Source organism: Gopherus evgoodei, chromosome 3, assembly GCF_007399415.2.
Source record: "Gopherus evgoodei ecotype Sinaloan lineage chromosome 3, rGopEvg1_v1.p, whole genome shotgun sequence".
NCBI lineage: Eukaryota > Metazoa > Chordata > Testudines > Testudinidae > Gopherus > Gopherus evgoodei.
In genome coordinates, this window is record NC_044324.1 from 142,902,033 (window position 1) to 142,914,322 (window position 12,290).

The following is a 12,290-nucleotide window of genomic DNA, read 5'->3' on the forward strand; positions in this document are numbered from 1 at the left end:
TAATCAAAAACTCTGACCCACTATGAATCAGAGCTGTGCTCGTGGTTTTCAAATTCCACCCTGTCTCCTGTGTGCTTCTTGTATCAGCTTTCAACCTTTTCAGTTCTTCAGCCAAGAGAGAGTCATAGAATATCAGGGTTGGAAAGGACCCTTCAACCCCATGCTCAAAGAAGAAGCAATCCCCAACTAAATCATCCCAGCCAAGCTTTGTCAAGCCTGACCTTAAAAACCTCCAAGGAAGAGATTCCACCACCTCCCTAGGAAAATCTTTCCAGTGCTTCACCACCCTCCTAGTGAAAAAGTTTTTCCCAATAGCCAACCTAAACCTTCCCATTGCAACTTGAGACCATTACTCCTTGTTCTATCATCTGCTACCACTGAGAACAGTCTAGATCCATCCTCTTTGGAACCCCCTTTCAGGTAGTTGAAAGCAGCTATCAAATCCCCCCCTCATTCTTCTCTTCTCCAGACTAAACAATCCCAGTTCCCTCAGCCTCTCCTCACAAGTCATGTGGTCCAGCTCCCTAATCATTTTTGTTGCCCTTCGTTGGACTCTTTCCAATTTTTCCACATCCTTCTTGTAGTGTGGGGCCCAAAATTAGACACAGCACTCCATTGCCTCACCAATGCTGAATAGAGGGGAATGATCATGTCCCTCGATCTGCTGGCAGTGCCCCTACTTATACAGCCCCAAATGTCATTAGCCTTCTTGGCAACAAGGGCACGCTGTTGACTCATATATCATTGAGTCATTTTTCTGATGACTATTAATGGTAAACATTCCGTGATCCCATCCTCAGATGCTGATGTCGTTGCTGAAGTGGATTTACTACCTTTCTATCAGATGCTTCTCTCCATCTCTGGTATATGGAGATGGGGTGGAGGGATAGCTCAGTGGTTTGAGCATTGACCTGCTAAACCCCAGGTTGTGAGTTCAGTCCTTGAGAGGGCCACTTAGGGATCTGAGGCAAAATCAGTACTTGGTTCTGCTAGTGAAGGCAGGGGGCTGGACTCGATGACCTTTCAGAGTCCCTTCCTGTTCTATGAGATAGGTATATCTGTGTATATTATATTAAAGGAAGAAACATCATCACATGGTCTGACTCATCTGTGTGTAGTAGACTATTTAAATGAATCCTGAAGTCTGGTTCCGTATGAATTGCAGATGAAACTGTTGAAGTTCTATGGCCTTCTTTTCCGCACATCAAAGCCAGAAATATTTTACAAGAGCAGCTTATCAGGCCATTGGCCATCCTCCCATTTTATCTGGGCTTGGGACCTACACTAGGAACAAAGAATCCAGTGGCTTAGTGCACCAATGGTGGAATTGTATGGTGCAGTGCTTTGTGGAAGCCTCTGAAAGACAAGATAAGAAATGGGTATTTGAGACTCTGAAGGTCCTAACTGGACATCCATTCTCATGACTTCTGCAAGTTACAGAGAAAAACGGAGAATACGGTCAGGATTTTGGTGCCCAATTTATGTATTGGCATGAGCATTTTTGTGAATTAATGAACAGATCCCCACCAAGATGTAAACAACTTAATTCAAAAATGAGTCCAGCAAAAAACAAGCTGGTGATGTGAGAGGAAGTGGTGCTTTCAGTCACATAATTATAAAATGATAAAGCACCTTGTTTTGACAATATTCCATCAAATCTGCTAAAGGTTGGTGGCCTGGATTTAGTTCACTAGCTTCATAGAGTTGTCTTAAGAGTTTGGGAAACTGGGTGCATTCCAGAAGATTGGAAAAGGGGCTACCATCATCCAAAAAAAAAAAGCGGATCATCAGTTTATTCAAATTGTAGGGAGATAATGCTGTTGTTAGTCCGAGGGAGGGTGTTCATGGTCTTACTACTGAACTAACTGATATATTGTGCCAGTCAAAAAAAAGACAACCACTGTGGTTTCCATACAAGTCAATCTAAGATCCATGCTATATATGTGTGATGAAGTGGGAATGTTCTTAATGTTTTCTCTTGAGTGCTGTGTGAGTGCCTCAGTTTCCCCTATGCAGCTCTTAAGTCTCTAGGTGGTGGGATAAGGGGGTGTGATTGTTGCAGAGCCTGAGAGGGCCAGTGTGATGGTGCCTGCACAGAGAATGGCTGACACCCTATCTGCTGGCAATTGTGGCCTGGGCCCCTCCTCTGCAAAGGTGCCAATTGAAGGTGTTGGAGAACAAAGAGATCAGGTGACCTCCTGGCCCTGGAAAGAGAAAAAGGCAAGAGGAGGGGCTGGAGAGTTGTCAGTTTGGAGCTGGTTGGGAAAATGGAGGGGAGCCCAGACAGGGCTCTGGCCTCCCTGGCCCCACAAGATGTACCTGGCTGAGAGGATCCTGTTGTCTGTACCTGCAAGACCTGTCTTGGAGTGAGTTCCTGTCGACTAAATAAACCTTCTGTTTTACTGGCTGGCTGAGAGTCATGGTGAATCGCAGGAAGCTGGAGGTGCAGGGCCTTGTCTCCTCCAAACTCTATGACAATATGCTCTGTAGAATATTACTGGAGAACAAATAGAGTGACAAAAGAAAGTTAACGTTGTGTTTATAGACTTTTTGCAGCTGCTTTTGACTTAGTGAATCGATCAGTACTGTGGATACTATTGTGTCAGTATGGGGTGCCTCAGGACTTGGTGTGGCTAGTGAAGAAGCTGTACCACAGTACTTTTAGCTATGTGAGGATCTATGGTTATATTATAGTTTAGTTTAAGTAGAAAAAGGAGTACACCAGGGATGCATTCTTTCACCTACATTATTTAATGTTCAAATAGACTATGTGATGATAAAGGTGATTGAAGCCAAAGTAGAACGTATGAAGCTTAAATATTCATCGTTAGAGGATGATGTTTCCTTACTTGGAGAAACTACAAGCTAGTGCTGGAAGAGCTGTGGAAAACTTCAAAATCTGTGGGGCTTAAATCAATGGTGATAAAACCAAAGCTATAAAATGGAAATGAACAACCTACAGGCACTGCATGTAGATGGCATTGATATTGAATGGGCGGATAGTTTTCTGGATAGTCAATTGAGAACAGGATGTTCTATATCCGAAGAAGTCGCATATCAGATCAGTCTTCCATCAGCGGCATTTCAATGTCATCAAAGGCTGTTGGGGCAGCAGGATGTATGTGTGATAACCACAATACAAGTGTTCAGCGTGGTAGTGATGACAGCTGTGCTATATGCAGTAGAAACAAGGCTGTTAAAAACAGCTGAGGAGAGGAAACTAGACAGTTTTCAGTGTCAAAGTTATAGCGTATTCTTAACATCCAATGGTTTGTCACAAACAAGGAAACACTTAGATGAATCTGAGAAGCTCTGGTTTTGCACCAGTTCGGAACAAGATGACTGCAAAGGTGAGGTCATGTCCAGTGTGCAGAAGATGGTGTGCTTTTACAGAAGGAAGTAGAGCATGAGGCCGACTATGAATGAGGTTGGAAGATGCGTTTCTGAAGGACGTAAGTCTAAAATCTCCCATGCGGACTATTGCTGAAGGAGGATTTACAAGAGGTCATTCAAGATGGAAGTCCATTCTACATGCAATCATGGCAGCAACATAGCCATGTGAATTTGCTGCTGTTGCACCTGAGATGTGTCTGCAAAATGGATATGATTTGCCTTTTCTGTGTGCAAGACACTCATTTATGCATGCAGACAATAATCACGTGGTCAAGTTAATTGTATTATATACAACAGATATCTAAGTAAATTTTGCAGGCTTATCTTAAGAAGTCATGTTTGAAAATTTGTCCTTGACAGATGTATTTATTTGGGACCACAGTTTTTCAGTGAGATGTTAAAAATGCACCTGTAACATTTATGGAAAACCCATATATACTTGTATGCATAAATGGACAGAGAAATGCCATTACTCGCTTGCTTGCACAAATGTAGGGAAAAACATAAGAAATCATGTCTGCACTATTTGCAGGTTCATTTTGAGAGGCCAATTATAAATTTGACACTTAATGTACTGTATTGATTACCTTCGGGCCCAATCATGCAAACATTTTTTTACTGAGCATAGTGCTTACTACTGTGAAGAGTCCCACTGACTGTAAATTTGAAAGAGCTTTCTAGGTAGGAGAGGGGCCAAAGTTGGCATCAAATAGCACAGACTCTGTCTGATCTCTAGTGTGATCTCCAAAAGCCGACAGAAGCCTCAGAAACTGCTCCAGATAATTTTTAAATTTCCTTTCTGAATAATTTTCTCAATGGTGATTGGGAAATTGCATTCCTTAGTTTGCCTCCAGCCATTCATCCAAGACAAAAGGAAGTTCTTCACACAGCGCACAGTCAACTTGTGGAACTCCTTACCTGAGGAGGTTGTGAAGGCTGGGACTATAACAATGTTTAAAAGGGAACTGGATAAATTCATGGTGGCTAAGTCCATAAATGGCTATTAGCCAGGAATGGTAAAGAATGGTGTCCCTAGCCTCTATTCATCAGAGGATGGAGATGGATGGCAGGAGAGAGATCACTTGATCGTTGCCTGTTAGGTTCACTCCCTCTGGGGCACCTGGCATTGGCCACTGTCGGTAGACAGATACTGGGCTAGATGGACCTTTGGTCTGACCCGGTACGGCCGTTCTTATGTTCTTACAGTGATGAGTGAATATGCTGAAAAATTAAATAGCTGGGGGAAGCCTGAAGCTATATGAATCATTGTCTTCCTCTTTCCTTTGAGATGCTGTAAAAACAGTCAGTGCTTGATAAAATAAGGGGAATATGGAAGGGTAAAGGAAAAAGCACTCTAGTTCCTTAAATAAAGTTGTTTTAAAGATTAAGACACTGTTTTGATGATGGGCCATCACAACTCCTAGGGTGGCACAGTACATTTCCTTTCAGTCTTCCAGAATTGAATACCCAGTAGTCACATTAAATATAAATGTTTGTCATTTTTAAAGGGTTGGAAGTGAAGAAGCGCAGCTCTGGCAAAAAAACGAGCAAACACTTTTGAGTCCTGCTTACCAAAAGATGATACAGGTTTCAACCACAAAAAGAAATCAGCTTCTTCAAGAAAAGCAATGGTTACAGGTAAGAAGAAACTTAAAGTTTTGTGGCAAAAACCACTAGTGTGGGGAAAATGTAGCTTGTAGGCGTTCTTGATGAATTAAACAAACTGATAGTATAGCATACTGCTTCTGTGCAGCAATTAGAGACTTGGCTGTAGTCCAGCTGATTATCTCAGTGATGACTGGCCAGGGGTAGTGTGAATCTCATTACAGACAAAGGGGAGTTGAAGGCTCAGTTGCTCATGTGCATGCTTTAGCTTTCCTCATTATCTTTTAAGTATGCTCTTTATGTTCACAAGCCTGATTTGCTTTCTCTATGATTCACTGACCTTTAGAAGTTTTTATTTGAAGACAAAAAGAGAGTTTTGAAGAATGCAATCTCCTTGTCACTTCTTTTCAGATTTGATTATCAGTATGTGATTTGCCAGCTTTTGTTCATGAAAGATGATCTGTACATTTTGTAGGGACACAGTGATTGTCATTAAAAAGTCAGCATTTGCCAATAGTGACTATGCACTGATACTTGAGATTACCATGGTCTCCCTCTCCATTTAGAATAGAACGCATCTGTGTGGTAATGGTTACAAATGTTAACTGTTTAAATGACTGCTGCTGTCATGTTTGTGTAAAAATAATCTCAAACTCCTTCAACTATAGTTTAGATCCTTTCTTCATATCCTCACCACCAAAAAGGATCTATTATTTATTGCCTAAGAATGAAACCCTCTTTTCTCTAATATTCCTGATCAACTTTAGTGATTACACTGAAGAATGAATTATCCTGAAGGGTTAATTAGAGGCTTGTAGCCATTCTCTTCTGATCTTTACTTCAGGGCTCCTTGTTTATAATTTTTTTCAGTATCCTGTGGTAGGAAGAGGTGAAGTGAGAAGCATATAGATTAAAGAAACAGGATTTCTTAGATAACAGTGCTAAATTAAGATCCTTTCTGTCATCTCGCATGGCAGCCCAAGAGGACATTAAAGTTCCCATGACACTTCTGGAAAAGAGCAGGAGATAACTGCAGTTTACTAGCCAAAAATAGGTTTCAGTTCCCCAAGAATGCATGTGAACTATTTTTAAGTGTATAGTAGCTTTCTCTTTTGCTTATGCAGGCTCTGCAATACCAGTATCTAATTAATTGTAATGTAAATGTTTTATGATACCTTGAAAATGAAAACTGTATTATAAAACCAGTTCTGTTCATCTTCCTGTACACTCCCTTATAAGTCTCTTACTGCACTCATTACAGTTAGAACATTTTCAAAGAATGTGGAGGACTTTGTATTAAGTGAGGCTAACTAAAATTCTGGCAGTATTCCCAAACCAATAGTACAGAGAAGGAAATGTTCTTTGTGCCCACCAAAAACCTGATTTGAGACTCTCAGAAACAAAACTGATGTTTTTGGCCTGCTGACCTTTATCTCCTTGACAAATGCCTGTGGGATGAAACATCAGCTGCTCTGTTCTCTTGTTGCTACTTCTAAGAAAAAAGAAAATATTTGATGCATCTAATGTGCAACATTGCAGTTAGCTGAATTCTTTGAGCTAATTTGGTCCTTTAATGTGCAAGAACTGGTTCTTCTTATGCTAAGTAATACAATTAAAAAGTTGGAATAATTTTTACTATCTGGCAAACTTTAAAATATATCTTTTATAAAGTGAGCATTACTGCCTTACTGAATATTGTTAACATTTAAATTATATACAAAAAACTATATTAAAAGAATGTTAAGGTTGCAAAGTCAAGCTGTCAGAAATTAGGAAATGCTGAATACAAGGTTACCTCTGCAGCCTTAATTCAGCCCTCTTGTGTATATGCATTATGACACAGTCTTTAATTATGTGCTCACATACTGTGTTTTTGACAGGACCCTGGCCTCATTCAGTGCACAGGCTCAACAGTGCTTACTGAATGAGCAGCTATTCAATGTTCCATTTTATCCTCATTATTCTTCAATGTGTAGCCCCAACACACTATTCAAACCCTGCTCTGAATACAGAATTATTAATTTCCTCAGGGGGTTTTCTGTGGTGGTCATCATTAGAATATCTGAGTGCTCCACAAACATTAAAGAATTTATCTTCATAGCACCCCTAGGAGGAAAGACAGTATTATTCCCATTTTACAGATGGAGAATTAAGACACACAGACATTAATGTCAAAATACACATTAATTTTCTGTGCCCATTTTGTGATGCCTAGGGCCTGATTTTACAGAGAATGTATCATTTTATAATACTTAATGTGTTCGAAGCACAGCTATCATTGACTTTGTTTGCAGTTATGAGCACTCACCATTTCTGTAAATCAGAGCCCCCAGGTGTTAGACACCCAGAAGATGAGAAACTGTGTGGCACAGGCAAGGATAGAATTCAGCTCTCTAGACTAGCATTCAGCTGTCTAGACAATGAGATCATTCTTTCTCTTCCATGCAATCCTCTGCCTTGCTCGCTACCTACCTTCTGACTTCTGCAACAAATGAGGCAGTGGTGCTAAGTCAACAGCCTTATTAACTATACAGCCGTGATTCCTTCCCAGAGCCCCAACCATCCTGTGCACAAAATGACACAGGAGTCCTATTGAGAATTAGTGCATGATCATGTCATTAAAGACTATGATAATACACAAAGGGCTGAATTAAGTTGGGACAACAGTGCTTGACTTTGCAATCTTGTAATGTTTTATTAATGTAGGGTTTTTAATGTTGCTATTTCTTATGTTTTTGTGTTTTTTTTTAAATTGTGGAGTATTGATGCATAGGTGACAGAGTCTTCCTTCTTTCTTTTCCTGTGCCTGACATCACATTGACAGATGGGAGGAGCAATTGCAGGGAAAGTCTAATCTCAGCTCCTGCAGCCCAGCACTAATGTAGATGGAATGCTTAGTCTAGATGGAATCTTCAGAGAATTTAGCTGCCAAACTCTAACAAGTCTCTACTGAGCATGTGCAAACTGAGATTTTTCATAGGTCCATAACTTGGCCAGATTTCAGCAGATTTTCACAGGGATGGCAAAAGGTATATCTCTGACACTGGGCTGACCTCCAGCCAAGTTTCAAGTGGCTGCTCCAGTGCATGGAGTGTTAGAGCATCTCAATAAAATGTCTATAAGAAATTAACCACATGGGTAAAATAATGTATTTTTCCCTAACTTTGGGCTGAGAAACAGTGAAACTGTCTTTTGCTGAAAATTTCCAAAAAAATTCAGCCTGAAGCAGACACCCATTATGGAAAACTTCAGCCCAAACAGTCAAAAGTTTGGCAAAGTATTTTCAGTTCCTTATAAAAGTGTTATAATGGAAAGTGCTTGGCACGTTTCACTATAGACTGCCATCTGCACTACCTATAATATACTGTATTTTATTAGCAGCAGACTTGTTTTCCTTAACAAGGTTAATGGATAAACTTTGGTCTATACTCCATGCAGAAAGAAATTGAAGACCTCAGAGCAAGGCTGGCTGTGCTAGAAGCAAAAGATCAGCAATTAAGAGGAGATATTGAAGAGCAAGATAGGCTTATTCAGTTGCAGGACTGCGAGTTGACTGCCTTGCTTAGCTGTGTATCTTTGAGAGAGCTACAGGAAATAAGCAAGGCCTTAGAGGACACTTTAGCATCGTCCTATCAAATTCCATTTTGTTTGGATCTCCCTGAGACCATAAAGAGGTATTTATGCATTTTAATTATTTTCCATTATATTTTCAATGACATGTTGTAGCTATACTGCTGAACCATTGCATCAACTTCCATTTGTTTTCCCTCATGCTGCTCAAAGGTTACCTGACTCAGAGGAATGTATATAAAAAATAAGCCAGATAATCAAAAATATGTAGATAGAAAAAAGAAGCCTTGTGCTTGCAATATAAACTTTAAAGGGACAGTGTCAGGAAAAAATTGCATTTTTTTTAAAAGCACTGTTTTTAATAATACAGATTATTTTTATATGTCTTTCAGACTGAATAAACTTATTTGCTTCTTACTGTTACAAATTGTCTATTCTTTACATTTTGTTCAGCTGGGACAATTAACACTTTTTGTTTATACCTGGTTCAGTTTCACATTATCAGTGGATTTGCAATAGTGCTTATTATTATTATTATTATTATTATTATTTATTAATATTCTGACTGTGCCTTGTGTTGTACAGACAAATGTTGAGTATTACTGAATTTGGAAAAACAATGTCAACTGCTCAAACTGAGTTTAGTAATCCTTCTCCTTCCTTCCTTCCTTCCTTCCTTAGTCTTGTTCTGATAATGGCTTTCATGAACATCCTTTCTGGGGGTTTTACCAGGGAATGGCAGCTTTAATTTGTGGCCACCTGCAGAGCCTGAATTAGCATCTCTCCAAGGCTGCTTTGTCACACTTTTTACCCTATTAGAACTGCCCACTTTTGGGATGGGGCTGGCCAGCTGAACAGGCAGCCTTAATTCTGGCGTTTCCTAACATTTGAGTGCTTGACTTTTTAACATTAACATTCTTTGAATGTAGTTTTTTTTGGATAAAATAATACATTCATTAGCTAACCCAAATACACTTGGAATTATATAATCTGAACAAATTGATTTGCACATAGTCAGAGTTTCCAAGGATTGATATAGCCACTCTTTATCAATAGTAGGGCTGTCAAGCAATTAAAAAAATTCATCGTGATTAATCACACAATTAAATAAAAAATACAGGGCTCACTTTATATTTATTTTTTATTACAAATACACCTCTACCTCGATATAATGGTGCCCTTGGGAGCCAAAAAATCTTACCGCTCTATAGGTGAAACTGTGTTATATTGAACTTAATTTGATCCACCGGAGTGCGCAGACCCGCCCTCCCAGAGCACTGCTTTACTGCGTTATATCCAAATTCGTGTTATATCGGGTGGCGTTATATCGAGGTAGCGGTGTATTTGCATTGTAAAAAACAAAAGAAATAGTATTTTCAATTCACCTAATATAAATACTGCTGTGCAATTTCTTTTTATCATGAAAGTTGAACTTACAAATGTTGAATTATGTACAAAAAAATAACTGTTCAAAAATAAAACAATGTGAAACTTTAGAGCCTACAAGTCCACTCAGTCCTACTTTAGCCAGTCACTCAGACAACAAGTTTGGTTACATTGCAGGTGATAATACTGCCTGCTTCTTGTTTACAATGTCACCTGAAAGTGAGAACAGGCGTTTGCATGGCACTGTTGTAACTGGTGTCACAAGATATTTACATGCCAGATGCGCTAAAGATTCAGATGTCCCTTTATGCTTCAACCATTATTCCAGAGGATATGCGTCCATGCTGATGACGGGTTCTGCTCAATAATGATCCAGAGCAGAGCAGATGGATGCATGCTCATTTTCATCGTCTGAGTCAGATGCCACCAGCAGAAGGCTGATTTTCTTTTTGGGTGGTTTGGGTTCTGTAGTTTCTGTCTCGAGTGTTGCTCTTTTTTAAGACTTCTGAAAGTATGCTCCATAGCTCGTCCCTCTCAGATTTTGGATGGCACTTCAGAGTCTTAAGCCTTGGGTCGAGTGCTGTAACTATTTTTAGAAATCTCATGTTGGTACCTTCGTTGCAGTGACAGTATTCATAAATCAAACAATGTGCTGGGTCATCATCAGGGACTGCTATAACATGAAATATATGGCAGAATGTGGGTAAAACAGAGCAGGGGACATACATTTCTCCTTCAGAGAGTTCAGACACAAATTTAATTAACACGCTGTTTTTTTTAACAAATGTCATTGGCATGGAAGCATGTTCCCCGGAATGGTGGCAGAAGTATGAAGGGGCATATGCATGTTTAGCATATCTGGCACGTAAATACCTTGCAATGCTGGCTACAAAAGTGCCCTGCGAATGCCTGTTCACACTTTCAGGTGACATTGTAAATGAGAAGCAGGCTGCAGTATCTCCCATAAATGTAAACAAACTTATTTCTCCTAGCGATTGGCTGAACAAGAAGTAGGACTCAGTGGACTTGTAGACTCCAAAGTTTTATGTTGTTTTGTTTTTGAGTGCAGTTATGTAACAAAAAATCTACATTTGTAAATTATACTTTCACAATAGAGATTGCCGTGCAATACTTGTATGAGGTGAATTGAAAAATACTATTTCTTTTTGTTTATCATTTTTACAGTGCAAATATTTATAATAGAAATAATATAAAGTGAGCACTGTACACTTTGTATTCTGTGTTATAGTAGAAATCAATATATTTGAAAATGTAGAAAAACATCCAAAAATATTTAATACATTTCAATTGGTATCCTCTTGTTTAACAGTGGGATTAATTGCGATTCATTTTTTAAATCTCAGTTAATTTTTTTGAGTCAATCGTGTGAGTTAACAGCGATTAATTGATAGCCCTGGTCAGTAGATATTTTGACGAGACTTATCAGTTGTTTAAAATTCTTCCCCTTTTTTGTTTTGATCAAAGACACATTTACAAAAAGCATTTCATTCCCTCAGCTATTAATGAATCATCAGTTTCAACATGCTCCTTATTTACTAGCACATATACTTTCTTCCCTGAACTGGCAATGTAGTAAGTATAATTTATTCCTTGCATGCTCAAAATATGTGCTAGGCACCATGCGGACAAAGATTAAAAAGATATACTTGCTTCCATCCTAAATAAAGACACATTCTGAATGATAAGAATAAACAATAGAGATGGAAGAGAGGGAAGAAGGGTGCATCTTGGGATGCATAATTCTGTTAGGTTTCAGAGTAGCAGCCGTGTTAGTCTGTATCTTCAAAAAGAACAGGAGTACTTGTGGCACCATAGAGACTAACAAATTTATCTGAGCATAAGCTTTCGTGGGCTACAGCCCACTTCATTGGATGCATAGACTGGAACATACAGCAAGAAGATATTTATGCATACAGAGAACATGAAAAGGTGGAAGTAGCCATACCAACTGTAAGAGGCTAATCAATTGAGATGAGTTATCATCAGCAGGAGAGAGAGAGAAACTTTTGAAGTGATAATCGAGATGACCCATAGAAGGTGTGAGGATACGTAACATGGGGAAATAGATTCAATTAGTGTAATGGCCCAACCATTCCCAGTTTCTGTTCAAACCTAAGTTAATTGTATCTAATTTGCATATTCATTCAAGGTCAGCAGTCTCTCTTTGGAGTCTGTTTTTGAAGTTCTTTAGCCTCTCTAACCACTCAATGACAGACTTGAAGGTGGCAATTTTACAACAACAAAAATTCAGAAACAGACTCCAAAGAGAGGTGGCTACTTCCACCTTTTCATATTCTCTGTATGTATAAATATCT

General features: G+C 39.1%; 1 protein-coding gene across 1 annotated transcript in view; it reads left to right on the forward strand.

Annotated features, from left to right (window-relative positions):
• The window catches only part of DISC1 (DISC1 scaffold protein), a 405,341-nt gene that overhangs the window by 145,529 nt on the left and 247,522 nt on the right, over positions 1 to 12,290 (forward strand). The window contains 2 exon segments of the mRNA XM_030556889.1: positions 4,902 to 5,031; positions 8,437 to 8,672. Coding sequence (XP_030412749.1) covers positions 4,902 to 5,031; positions 8,437 to 8,672 — 366 coding nt within the window.